The following is a 14,728-nucleotide window of genomic DNA, read 5'->3' on the forward strand; positions in this document are numbered from 1 at the left end:
AAAAAAAAACAATACCAATTTTCAGACCAATTCCTTTCCATTCTGTTCAACTCCATGCATACATAAAATGGAAATGAGCCCCTCCAAATTAAACTAAGTGGGGAAAAAAACATGCGTTAGACAAAATGAATTTTTTGCCAGCTGTGAGTGTTGTTTTTACAATTCATTTTGGACACTGAGTTCAGCACAGACGGCAAAATAATTTTAGTCCTTCAAGGAACACATATAATGTATCCTAATTACTAAACATAAAATTCAGCACATAGTAGCTGTTCAAAATTGCTAATATAATAAAACGTACACCAATATCTTCCATCTGAACACTCATTCCATTTAAACAGGGAACTGAGCACCCCTAAATTCCTTCCTACTCTGCATATTCACGTGACTCTGAAAACACGTACTTTGCCGAAGGGCAGGCTCCAGACTGGTTCTATGAAAACTGTTTAGCAAGACAAGGAGCTGACTGGCCTCCACCGTCAGCACAGCCTGCTCCAAAACACACCTTTCTTCAACAGTAACATGCCACCCCAGCGCTTGAACATGTGTGGGTGGGGGTACCCGGTTTCTTCCACAAACAACAAAAAGCAAAATCCAGGAGCAGCAGTCCCCACCTGTTTTAGGACATCAGCCAACCACCCATCAGGGGTTGTTAGGAAGAAACTTTCCCCAGGGGGCTAGTTACCCAGTAATTGTGTATGGCAGGGTTTTTCCAGCATCTCTCCAAAACAGCTGGTACGGCAGTGTCAGCAGCAGGACTAGATTGATCAGTGGCTTGATTTGAAGTGGCAGCTAGTACCCTCACAACACATTAAGGATTTTGGCACATACACGGGTATGACCACTCCATTTACATTAATGCAGCATTGCTGTAGCACCTGCAGCACTTGCTTTTGACAGCTGTTTGCAGATCAGGCCCATGCCGTTTTACTTTTCAGTAACAGGTACAATTAATATAGCAGCATGCTAGCTAGTTTGAGATTAAAAGATACCACTAGTAAATTCTACTTCTCTAACCAGCATCTCATTCCACCCAATAAAGCTTGATTTTGCTATATTTAAAAAAAAGAAGAGCCACCAGCTTAGGCTGAACAAGGGACAACGTGCAGATTTGAAGGCAGAAGAGGTGGATGTGCTCTGCTTCCAGAACCACTTCTTGTGACTTCAGTAGCAGAGTTTAATTGAACTCAAGGAAGTTGGAAGTACCTCACTCAAGTATCTTCCATTTTCTTTCAAGTAAGTCTGAGCTTTGTCATCTTTAAACTGTGATGTGTTGTCCAAATATAAATCCAGACAGTTCCTGTGCTGCACTGAGCTCCCACTCAAAAGCAGCGAAGCAACAAGTGACATACATCTTTAAAACATGTAGGTGGTTCTGCTTATTCCCCGTTCCTCCCTTTCTGCCCCTGCAATGCTCCTCTACTGCTACTTCCTACATCAAGACTTCAAAATCCACCTACGCTGGCAGTGGACGAGGAGAGGCAACGATGACAATCTCAATAAAAAGATACAAGGCTCCCAGTAAATGTAAGCCTTTCTGTACTTCATGCACCTTCCAACCCAGTGCTCTGCCCACCACCCAGGCATCTGGCCTGGCATCGTCAGGAAAAGCTCTTTTAAAACAGCTTATAGGGAGACACAGGAACACATCTACTTGTAAGTTCTGCTGAAAGAGGAGATTTTATTTTTTGTAAGATACCTTCCATGGAAGAAAACAAAGCCAGAGTATCATTTTGGATTAACTGGAGTTTCCTGATAAAAGTTACTAACTTGTATTATTTTAGAGCCAAGGAGCCACAGAGGAAGATCTCCGCTGCTCACTGAATTTCTGCCCAGTTGGCTCTTTCGATATGCCCCTGGTGTAGGAGGAACTGGGTGCATAAGCTAACTCTACAGGATCTACCACAGTAGAGCATCATCTCCCGCACTACAGCCATAATCACAACGCCTGTTGCAGAGCCACACAAGGTATCCGTAACAAAACCCAGGATGGACAGATTTCTCATTGGAGATGCAGGGAAAAATCTTACCTTGCTCCCCGTCATATTTCAGGGCTCTGCTCAGAGCTGGGGAAAAAACCCAGTACCTCAGCAGATGGTACTAACAGTTAGACCAAAGAACCAAGAAAGCTGCCATGGTGCCAGGGAGCATGAAGAACATAGATTCAGGCAGAGTACCTGTCTGCTTGATTAGCAGAGCATATACGCTCAGCCTCTGCCTACACTGAGAAAAAACGCACCCCAAGAAGTAGCAGTCCTCCTTTTGGGGAAAAAAGCAGCATGAACGGGAGAAAAGGAAGGAAGGAAAAGGTCGTATTTGGCAAAAGTAATCAAAAAGGAGATTTTTACATGCACACTGTTCCAATGCAGGAGGTATCACATCTCAGCCTTGATGCCTATTGCTTCCTGCTAATGGGAAAATGCAAATTTACCCCATTCCCTGGGCCTGATAGCAAGCACTGTCTCGCAGCCAATGTAAACAGCAGAAGGCAAGAGGAAAACCACCTCACTTGTTACCCCCAGGATACTAAGCATATTTAGAGCATCAAGCAACAAGGGGTTCCCCACAGCTGAGAAGCCATTTTGAGTTGCATTTACTAGTACTTCTCTACAAATTCATTTCTTTGGTAAAAGTGGGTGCTTTTATCTGACTCTTCTGTTTCTCATCAGGTCATGGGAAAGTTAAACAGAAGCAAAGCAGTAGTGCCCTTTCCTGGCCAAAGTCAAAGCCCACCATGCTACAGACCCAGCTGCAGGGAAGACGACGGAGAAGAGCCGTACTGAACCGGGAGCTTCCTTCCACCCTGCCAGGCTGGATCAACTTCCAGGTGGCTTTTTGTTTTAACTTGTTGTCAGTAGATCCGACCTTCTTAATATTTGCTATTTATTTCTGAATTTATTACCAGTATTAAAACAATAGGGGCTCATATGATTCCTCCCCACCCCCAAAGCAGCTGCTGGCAGACAGCCCCTGCCACTTGCTCTTTCACCCCAAACCAGCTTGCCCCTTCTCCACCAGTGTTGTGCAGCTCAGGTGTGGGGGGGTGGGTGGAATAAGGATAGGGCAGGACAGCCGGGACATCGGCCGTTTCCCACAAACAGGTAGCCTACTGGTGAGCACAGCAAGGAAAAGGTTTTTAAGCCAGATCCCCACAGCAGAATGGCTCACTTGAAGTTAATGAGAGCACACTCCTTAATCACACACCTGTAATAACATAGATTGACAGTAAGATGCCCGCACCATTTTTAGGAAGTAAACCCACCAGCACCTTGCCCCCCAACAAGGCAGAACCCCCTATGCTATGCTTTTAAGTCCAAGGATGGAGACTCCACAGCCTGCCTGGGTGCCTGTGCCACCGCACAGCCACTCTCACAGTAAAGAATTTTTTCCTTATGTGCAGTCACAGCTTTCCTTATTATTCCCTTTGTCATCTAACAGTATATGGCCACTACCTTCTGACTGCTTTTGCTTTCCTCTTCATTTTATTTTTAAGAAGGCTTTTTTTTTTTTTTTTTAAAAATGCCACCAAAATTTCAAGATCACTTGACATTCAGCTGAGATTTGCACCTCCCAGTCCTTGTTTTGGAATCCTTCCCTACCTGCAGTATTTGTAACTGAATTGCCAACCTACTGAGCTAGTCATGCCTTAAAAACGCCCAAACTTTCTACTCTTACTTCCCGTAAATTCACATATTTCTTTCTGTAAGTTTAGAAAGATCTACTACCTTGTGGACTTTTATTCACGGACTGTCTACTTCCACCCATTCCTTCCCTTACCCTCAATAATTTCACTATATATAAATTGATTTTATTTAGATAATTCAAAGGAGAGAACAGAAAACCAGAAGAAACCTCTGAAACCTTACTAGTAGGTTAGGTTTGGTATTTTTGTTAGTAGTAAACAAAAATATTATGAATTTCACAAAGTAATACTTTTAGTAAAAAGACGAAGCTACTGGTGAAGAATTAATTTTAATAGCCATTATAAGTTCTTCCTTAAAATGAATATTCTAGACCATAAAGCCCAAACTCAGAAAAACCTGAACAAAACACCGCAAGAAATAAAAGGAACAATCAATGGGTGAAAGGACAGGAATGAAGATGCTAAGAGAGCAGAGATGTGAAGAGTGAATTATCTTGCTTTCTAGAGAGGCATTTTCGCAGGAATTGGTTTGACATTTAGGAAGCAAGACAGCTACTGCTATGGCAGTAGGCAATAGCCCCTGCTTAAAAAAAAAGGCAGAGATGGTATAGAAAGACATAAGGACTAAAGAGACTCAAGCCGTGCCCTTTCGTTTCATGGCATGAAATCCGCATTTTCTTTTCAAATTGTCACACACTGGTACGAGGTTATTACGCTATCACAGCATGGAGACAAAACAAAATTAGATCCACAATCTGTTCTTAGGACATAAGTGAGTGGGTAATAATTTCTGCTCTCAAATATGAAATCAGTCATTGTGACTTCATCTGTAGGGCAAGCTTTTTCTATTAAGAAACTCTGAATGGTTCAGTGTGCAGCAGAGACCAATAACTCTGGACTGACCCAGTGTATTTCAATATCATGGTAGGATGACAGAAGATGTATTACAGTCGACTCTTTCAAGATCAGCCCAGAAAGAACAAGGGCATTTTAAGTAATAAACTGTCACCTCAGCTTCATTCAAAATACTTTATAAGGAAGAAGTTCATTGTGCATATACCATACAAAATTATACCCCAGGGCAGAAGACAGAGGGACAAAATTGTCCAACAGCCTCAGTGACCCCCAGCAACCAGGTTTTGAAGCTGTTTTAACAGGCTCTGGGAAGAACTTCTTTAAAAGAGACAAAAGGGCAACAGAGCAGAAGAGAAAGAAAAGAAAGGGAAGCTCCCTACAGACTCAGCTCTCCAGCATGCGCCTGCACTTTGGTGCTTCAGAAGAACAACCACCGCAGTTGTTCCCGAGGACGGCACTTACTTCCTGGCAGTACTGGAGAATCCCTTCCTTCGTCCCGATGCAGGTCTTGGTGCCGGAGGGGTCCGATTCCCACTTTCCGTTCTGCACGTTCATGTGCATGTTGAGTTTCCCACAGAACATGGCGATTTGAGGCTCCGCCAACAACCCAGCATTTCCATCAGCAGGCACCTGGGAGGAGAAGGGAAAAAAAAACCCAAAAGTTTTAACCTCATGTCTGGCAGTTCAGTCCATCCAAAGCAGGAACAGCTCAAGCAAGCCTGAACCAAACTCTAGGCTTACCTACCTATGGCAGCAAAAGCTGAAATTGTTTCATTCAGGCAGATTTGAGAAATGTAAATAAGGTCTTCACAGAAATCCAATACACAATAGCGTAACACAGAGTTTAAAGATGTAAACAAACTCTTCTGGGGCCCAAAATGATCACCTTGTCAACTTGGGCTAAACACAGAACAACATGCATAGTTGGAGCACGATAACAGAAATTTAATTTTTCCAAACATACTTGTGGGGGGTGGGGTGTCACTAACAATTAGCAAAAAAGTAACAAGTTTTCCTCAAGAGTTTCCTGAAAAAAAAAAAAGAAAACTCACAATGTGTCTTTTTTAAGACCCTCTCTAGTTCATTTGATGTTGAGCACACAGGCTGTATTTTATCATCCCTTACAAGGGCGGTGGGTGAAAAGCAGCAGCTTCCACTTAAGCTTCGTTTCAACCGAACCTTAAAACGCAGTGGCTGGGGTGCTATCAAAATGGGGCTGCTCACAGCAAAGTATTACAGAATACCATCTACCCGAAGGAGCATTAACGTACCCAGGCTTAACAGCGGCCACCTGAAGCGCTGCTCCTCGCCTCCTGAGGGCACGCTGCCCGCGACCCCCCGACCCACCCAGCGCCGGCCGGCCGCCCCCCTCCTCCAAACGCCCCAGCGCTGCTGGGGTGCGGAGCCAAACGTCAGAGCTGCCCTCAACAATTTCCCGATTAAATGCAATTCTGGAAGATCTGTGAGCTTTGAACCTGCATTTATAAACCAACTTGACCCTCCTCCCCTAGAAACCTCAACACTGGTTTAAATCCCTCCCATGGACCACAGCATCAGGGCAGATCGAGAGCTCCTTCTTTCAGCCCTCTGCCCTCCGGTGTAGCCAACCGCAGAAGGTGTAAGCTGAAAGTACTCGCTTCAGTTTTACCAGAGAAACACAACGCTAAGATAAATCTCCTCTTCAGGTCAGGTTCCTCAAGAGAGAGGCCAATGGCTCTCCACCGGCCCTCACGCTCCAAAGGCGAACCCGTCGCATTCGAGGTACAGCAGAGTATGCAATTAGGTTCAAATATCCATTTTTAACTTTTAATCTTTTAGCTAGAAGGCTTCTCAAGGGGAAAATTAAAAACATTTTAAAAATTCATGACAAACTGAAGAAACAGAATTACTGTCTTACAAGAGGTATGCAAACCCCGTATCTTAGTTCCCCCACTCTTTGTTTAAACAAACACAAAAAAACTTGCATGAATTTTATACGCCTAGAGTAATAAAAAAAATCACACCAAGAAACATTGCAGGAGTCAACATCTAACTACCCTAACTTACAAAGCTCAGCATTGTAAGTTAAAATGCCACAATTAAAACAAGTATTTCATTTTTTTTTAGAAAAGGAGAGAACACTTATTTTCTTGCCTTCTTTAATATGTTAACATGTTACCACAATTTAGCTTAAAAAAAAATAAAGCAGGAACACTTCTACTGGCAGAGATTTCCCTTTACTCTCTCAGTTTGTCTTCTCCTGTGGAACTAGTAAGCTCTGTATGGTTTAACAATCAGCCATCACTGTCCTTCCACTGGGTAATTAGAGAATTTTCCAGTAACTGGGATAACACCTTGTCTGGCTCACCTTGATCAGTACAACTATCACATGCTTACTCCTATCATCTTCAGAAACTCTGAAGAGCATCTCAAACGTGACATATCTATAACAAACACCTGCAAAAAACTCTCCAAATTAATTTTTTTCTTTATAGATGCAACACAACCCTATCAAAATTTCAATAAAAACAGAAGCGAGTCATTCCACAGGTGACGTGTGAATGCGAACTCTATTCACAGTCAGCTCCTCCAACAGGGATCTCTAAGTTAATAAAGTGCAAGCAGTCATACTGTGGCAGATTTTCATTTTTTTTTCCACTCAAAATCATAAGTTGTAAATTTATGGAGACCTTGCCTTGTGGCTTTATAATAAGGAGCTTTTTGGGTTTTTTTTTTTTGCTCTAGCTAGGAAGACAGCTAAAGTTGGGGGGAAAAAAAAAAGTGGCCGTTTACTTGGAGTGCTATCAATTTAACGCTAACAACATGACAACCTATGACTGTCTACTTAAAATCTCATTCCCTTCAGAAAAGACATGACATCTCCCAGCTTAATGAAATTAGCAGAGCAAGTCATGATCACATTTAGCTTTCTGTATTTTGAGTTGACAGGGCCATACTAATGAACTGCTCAGCATAGCACTTCATCTTATTGATTAGGACAGCTAAATGTTTCTAACCATAAAGAAATACCACAGCAATTAACAGACACTGTAAACAGAACTAAGGCATTTAGATTATGATCACGAATAATTCAAATACTCAGCTTCCCAAGCTGAACTCTGATAGAGTGTCCTTAAAGGACAGTAGGTTAATGGATTTGTCTGTTACATCTCCGGCTAAAATGGCAACACTGAGCTCCCAAATTGACTTTTTGTAAACACCCGGAGTGGAAACACCACGTTTTTAAAAATTTTAGATCAGGAAAAAAAGACACACATTAAACTATTTAATATCTGAAGGTAAGTGCTTGCTATCACTCTGTAGCCCTGGTGTTTAAACTGAAAGCCTCTCACCTTTTGTAATAAGCAGCAATTTTATACGTTGTATTTTCAGCACGGCATCTGTGAAACTTGCAGTGACACTGCAAAGTTTTAACAGGAGAACAGACTCATGGCTGAGACAGCCTTTGTGCTATCTCCCTGCTCTTTTGAGAAAACATGCCTCTAATCCAAGATTTTTGCCATCTGATATTTCATTTCTGAAGAAAATAAGAAGTTGATCTGCTATGGCACTTTTTCTGATCGAAAACTGGCAGCTTCCTGCTTGTCAATAAATTACTCTTGCTGCAAAATCCACAGTAACAGCCAACATTGATGGAGGCCTTTCTGCAGAGATGACGGTCAAAACACAACAATCAAGCCTAGGAGCACTTTTTGATGTGAGGGCAAAGGAGGAGTACATTACCAGATCTGACCTTGGCCTTACCTATTCTAGATTTAGAGCTTCTGCTGGGCCTTTTGACGACACCCAAGCAAGATACTCCTATTAAGACTGTATGGTTAAAAGATCTCCCTTCACTCCATTTTGCAAGCATATGCTTCACAGCATTGTTACTTCTATTTTCCCAAGAGCGAACATGTCACAAGCACAGTGACTGACAGTGCTTCTAACATTAAAAAAAGGAAAACACATAAATTTTTCAGATCATTGGCCAAAAACCTGCAGCTACTGCATTAAGCTATATATTGCACTCTACTCTTCTACATATTGTTTTCCTCTGCAATCATTCAGACTACAACAAAATTCACAGGAAAAAGCTGAAATCCATAAAGCTAAAAATCCATTCTTGGTCCAAAATAACTAATTACGCTAAACAACAGATAGTTAAGAAGAGTATTTCTGATGCCACATTTTCCGGTTTCTTCCCATTTCTCTAAGCAGCCCTCCGCATCAAGTCTACATAACACGCAGCCTTTTGTTAATTTTACCGACCAAAGTAGCAAATGAAACCTTGTTAGCAAGACGCACCACGCTGCCCCTCTTGCCGGGGCCCCGCCACGGGACACGAGAGCATTCCCAAGGCACCTGCTGAAAAGGGCGTCTGGAAGAGATCAGTCCTCGTAGCCTTGATTTTTTGGGGATCTATTTTAATCCAGGACACACTCCTAAATTAAGAACAGTAAGTGAAAGCAATTATTTCAAGAAAGCATTGTTGTCATTTAGTTTTGTAAGGCTGATGGATATGAGAGAAGAAAAATAGAGACACGTGAAGCCTCTCAAGCTCCTTTGGTCTGGACTGGCTGGCACGGGTGGGGTCTCCGACGCTTACTGCCTGCGCCTCCTCCCTAACCTGGGGTCTCTCCCACCTACGCAAACCCCGGTTTTATAAACACCTCAGCAGCTCCGTATGTTTTAAAAACTTCATTACGACAAGCAATCCTGAGCTGATAAGGCCTGCATGCCAATTTCCAACCTTGCGTTGTAATTCTGCTCATATGTTCAGTGTGGCATCTATTGGTATGAAAAAGCACAAAAACCAGTAAACAAGGGATAGTCTAACAAAATTACTGCATACCATTTCATCTCTTGTGCAAACATCCAGAAGCGTTCACCTCCAACATGCCCACCTGCATGCCTCATGGCTTTACACAGATCTTCCACCTTCAGCTCTTACAGCAGCCTCTGCCACAGATTTTTGCCTCTCCCCAAACTTAACAGCTCAGAAGACTAAACATGCACAACTTTTCCAGCTGATGTATTTAATGTACATCTAGGCTATGCTGCCATTTGAAGACTAAGCTTTACCCCACACCACAACTATATTTTCACTAGGACAGCACTAGCAAAGCTTTCCAGGGAATGAAAGGTGTGCTAGAAACTGCTGGTGAGTCTATCCCGAGATCTCCAGGTAAGACACTAAAAACATCACTTACATATTGCGTATCACACCAAGAGAAAGAAACAACTTTCTCTTCAGCCCTCTCCCTTCCCATCAAGTTTGTCTTGAAGACCAAAAGCATCACAGCACTTTGGGAAGAAATACAGTTTGGTTTTCTCCCCAGGCAAAGCATCGTGATGATGCTTCACTACCATAGCAAAGCCAAAAATAAAAAATTAAACTTAACTGAGATAACAACTAATTTCAAGAGAGGTCTCTAGTCTGCACAAGTTACTGATAACGTAAAACCTAATGAACTATTATTGACTTTAACAGAGACATCCAATAGCAGTTCCATCACAAAGGGGACTGAACAGCAGTATTTCAGGGGGGAAAAAAGTAGCATTTCTTTTAAAACACATACACTTAGAAAGATGAAAAACAACTCAAAAAAGGCAAGAGAGTGAAATGAGAGTAGAACTAGCTGCGGTGATAAGTGATTTGTCCCATACATGCTGTCACAACATTTTGAACACATGAATTTGTGAATCACTGGTGACATCAAAGGTATATCCAGCTAAAATAAGTGCGTTGGTGAAGAATTTTATGTATCGTTCAAGTTTTCTTCACAGCCAATGGTTTAATTCATTTACATTCATTCCCTGCCAAGAAAAATTATCTGCATCACAATGCAATTAAATAATCTAGAGCACTGATCTACACACATAAGCAGCTTCTATACAGTAATGCTGAATAACATAAAGCTACAGTCCAGCTTGTTACAGTAACGTCTGTAGTGGCAAATCTCTCCTTGACTAATCCTAAAGCTCTCGACAGATTAGTCTCCCAAAGAATAACTCATGCGACACAAATTACATTAACAGCAACTATTTGCTTTATTAGTATTCTACAAAAGTAAAAACTCCCAGCATATTAATGAAACTGTAATCACATATTATTTTGTCTACTTTGCATATGACCTCAAAGAATTAGCATGTGCTTTTTCTCCTGCCTCTTGGCAAATCATTAAATAACAGTTAGACCAATTAGCACGCCGTCTCAAGCTAACTCCAAAAGTTATGCTCGGGTTTTCACAGTATATCCAGTTTTCAAAGACCAAATAAAACACTACTCATCACTTCTACAAGACATATGGGTCAGAGATCAATTTCTAGAATGGGAACTACCTAAATTTGAAAAATGGCAACTACAGGATTCTGAAAAAAATTACCTCAATCGATTGTACACTAGAGCTCTCTGTAAATACATTAGTCTAATATGTCACAAAATGTTCAAGTGCCAGCCTGACATTTTTGGTATAGCAAACAAAACTATTAAACTGTTATAAATTTTTTAATTATTAACTTTCAAAAGTGTGGTAAGGTTACAAGTTCTGAAAGAAAGGATGCATGGCCGCGGTAATGCTCACAGCTGACAGCAGGTTCTCCCTTGAAGAATTTCAGCATTTCAGAGGTCTGTCTTCCAGCCACAAGACTCATTTCACCTCGAGATGTGTGCATCTTCCTGCATGCTCCTCTGCTACATTTCCTTTTTAAGAGCAGCTAAATGCGGAAGTGCTTAAAATATTATTTGACAGCAAAGACATTTAAAATACCTTTCAAGTATAGGCTTTCGGTATTTTGCCTACTCTCAAAGAGAAAGCACAGTAAGAACTCCTTCTTTAGGCGGGGATATTAAAAAAAAAAAGAAAATCCAATCAACACTAAAAAGTGGGATCAGAAGACAACTCCGTAAGGGAAAGCCTATCGGGTATACAACTGCTTATCGGTTATAACTGCTTTGGATAAGGAAAAGCGTAATTCCGCTATTTTCCCATCAGATCGTATCAAAGAAATATTTACAAACCTGGTCAAATTAGGACAAAGCCACCTGAATGACGTTGTTTAATTACTGGAGCCTGTCTTTGAAAATAGGTGTTTCATGCTATTTTTCTGATGGTTTGAGAGGGAAAACAGTCATTCCAAGTGTTTATTTGATGTCAAAATGTCGACTTAAATACAATAAAGGAAAAAAATAAGACATCACACAAGCATTAAAAGACTAAGATGTAAGGAATCTGTTTCCTTCCCATGTTAAGATGTAGTACAGAGATGCCTCTGCTTTCCCCTTTTCCAGCCCTGGTAATTTAACACATCCATTTGAGGAGAGGTGCAAAGGGTCTTTAGTGCATCCGTGCATTCCACATCCACATGGCATGCTGGATGCCATTTATACAATTTCTGAGACACTCAAAAAGGATTTTGGTAGCAGAGTATAGAGGACTGAAAGAAGTTTTTCTAATTACAAAATTAAAAAAAGGAATGCTTTTCCTTAACAAAAAAAAAAAAAAAGTGTTTGGAGTTTTTCAGCTCATTACCATTTCATCTTAACATCAAAAGGCCTTTTCCTATCAAACACCATTATTTAAGACAGAAAGCGTAGCACCCCTCCTCATCCACTCTCTCTGTCATTGCTTTCTGTAGTTACAAAAGTAATTAGTGTATTTGCTAACAGTTCTTCATAATCCCTATTTCAACAAGTGTTGGCTTTGTTCACAACTAAGGTTATACTCAGAAAACGTAGGCTACACAAGGTTTTACCCTCAAGAGGTTTTCCATCAAGAGACCAAAGTAACACAACTTCACTCCAGATAGCTCCGCTATTAACTTATAATTAAGGACTACAACATAATATGAAAATAAGCATCAGACCTTGTATGTGCTATTAAGCATCAAAGCATCAAAAAATATTCCCTAGAGGTCCCTAAGATGGCTTCTATGATTTAGGTTGTTTTGTTCTGCAAACACTAACCTGAAGCCACTTCTATAAGCCTTCAAAGTGTGTTTAATTTGTATTAATTGCTTCATTTGCAACTACTTTCAGTAACAGCCTCCATATCTACAACTTACTACAAATGCCCTCCTTATTTTAGGAGATGATTAAAATAATCTCTCCCTGCTTTCCATTTCTAATACTAACACCAGTTCCAGCCCTTCAACCAAGAAGTCAATGACTACAGTTTTAAGGTTTAACAATTTCTGCTGACAATAAAAATCAAAATGGGGTTCAAATATTGTGAAGAATTAAGCATACCCAAATTATACACCACTCTTCCAACCCACGCCTGTGCTTCCTCCAAACTTTTATACCACCCTCAGGTTGAAATTTGAGGTTTCTTGTTAACTAAAGCGGCAGCAATTTGCATGCAAAACAGTTTGCTTCCTCTATGACTATTAACAAAATTTTAAAAATTCTATTTTTGAAGTGGGGCTGCTCATAGCTATTTTTTCCTAAAAAAGAAGAAAGGTAAAAATAAAATGAGTGTAAAAGGACATTCTACTTGGCCTTACACACTTTAGTGAGCAAAACACGAGATAACCTTGTTATCCTCTGCAGAAAGATCGAGTTTCTTCCACTGGACTATGTCTGGTCTACTACACCCTACCAGTGAAGATCACTGCTCAATTCCAGAAGTCCACAGTGCAAACCAGGTATATGCCATGCTAATATAGGCTTGTGTCACTAGACACAAATCCATGGCTTCTTGCCCTTTGGTTAACCATCAGCTTTATAGCAAAGCGTAACAGAATACAGACTGTCAGACTTCCTATTTAAGCCATAAAATACTAGTTCTCCTCCTAGTTTTATTAGGTACCTAAGCAGAACACAAATGCTTTGAAGACTCTTTATATTTAAAAACCTGCTCATGTAGATAAGTTGTGAAAAAATCTCTTTCTTTCTTATAAATGCAATCGGGACAAAGAAATAAAAATAAAGCACCCAAATTAGAAAAGGAGGAAATATCAAATTACTGTCTCCCCACAACTTTAAGATGGCTGTTTGTCAAAACCAAGGAAAATCTGCCATCTTCCAATTTCTCTTTAGAGATGAACAGTGTCACAAGAGTAAGAGGTTGTCAAAATCAACATGAATAATTTAGAAACAGTGTTTTATTCTATAATGTTAATATAGAAACAGCAGCAGCAATTATTGTTGTCAACAGCCTACAGAAATAGGTCAAAAAACATTTTACTGATTGCTCAGTAAAACTGCTCAGTACAGTTGCTCCCTCTTCAAAGACAAATATTTCTGGCAAACAGTAACAAAAGGGCCACGTCCCTAAACTACAGAAAACCCTGGGAAGACCCACATCTCCTTTACAAAAAGCTGTCAGCTTTGGAGAAGCTCAAGCACTCTGTGAACTAAAAGGAACCTGAAATTTGGTTGAGAAGCAGACTCCACTGAAAAGCTCCTGGAAAATCAGAGATGTTTATTTGCCCTGACTACAACCTATTTAACCCAAGTGTAAGTATTTGTGTGCAGTCCTCCTGGCCTGCTTCATAAATAGTGATGCCAAAAAGGCATCGCAACAGCGCACTGCCCACTTCTCCACAGCAGCTCAAGGACTGCCTGCTCCACAAATATATTAAAAACAAGTCTGTCTCCAAGGTTGCAGAGGAAGCAATAGTTTTCTGGCAGCCAACCATTCTTCTCACCCATACCCTTCACAAGGTCTTGAGGCATATGTTGTATTTATTCCATAAGTCTTAGTTTTAACACTTCCCTCAGGTCATCTTCCAAGTACCAGTAGGATGCTACTCGAACCCAGGCCCAGGCATCTGAGTACCCTGAAATCAAAATAAGTATCAAAAACAAACCAAAAGTATGCCAGGACCAAGCATTGAGTTTACAAGGCTATCTCATGGAGCAGCTGGGAGGTAAGCGCTCCCCTCCCCAAATTGCTGAGCGACCCAGCAACCAAGTGCTTACAAGAGATATTTGCAAGACTGCAGCAGAAATTCTGCTATCCTATCTGTAATGAAGAACAGACCTGCACACGCACGTGCGAACACGCACCCAAGAGAGGAGGGATTTCCCCAGCTAGGGCCCCTGGAAACACTAGCAAGCAACGAAGAGGGCCACAAGCGCAGCAAAAGCCTAGCTCATGTGCAGAGCCTGTCCAGCTTCAGCATGCAAACACTTCCATGCTCCTGCGAGAGAGACTAAAAACTAAAATATAGCTACAAAAATCAGTACCTCTGAATGTGGTCATAAATGTCAGGAAAGTATCAAGGCAGGGAGTGGGGGGGAAG

At 41.1% G+C, this 14,728-nt stretch overlaps 1 protein-coding gene across 11 annotated transcripts in view; it reads right to left on the reverse strand.

The window, feature by feature from the left end:
• Window positions 1-14,728, reverse strand: part of APP (amyloid beta precursor protein) — a 234,602-nt gene that overhangs the window by 182,995 nt on the left and 36,879 nt on the right. For 10 of the 11 annotated variants that reach the window (XM_075170881.1, XM_075170872.1, XM_075170836.1 and 7 more), the window contains exon 2: window positions 4,961-5,128. In XM_075170881.1, coding sequence (XP_075026982.1) covers window positions 4,961-5,128 — 168 coding nt within the window. Of the gene's footprint in view, window positions 1-4,960; window positions 5,129-5,243; window positions 5,394-14,728 lie in introns of those variants that run through there. The other variant, XM_075170864.1, reaches the window with a different exon arrangement.

Source organism: Calonectris borealis, chromosome 1, assembly GCF_964195595.1.
Source record: "Calonectris borealis chromosome 1, bCalBor7.hap1.2, whole genome shotgun sequence".
Taxonomy (NCBI): domain Eukaryota; kingdom Metazoa; phylum Chordata; class Aves; order Procellariiformes; family Procellariidae; genus Calonectris; species Calonectris borealis.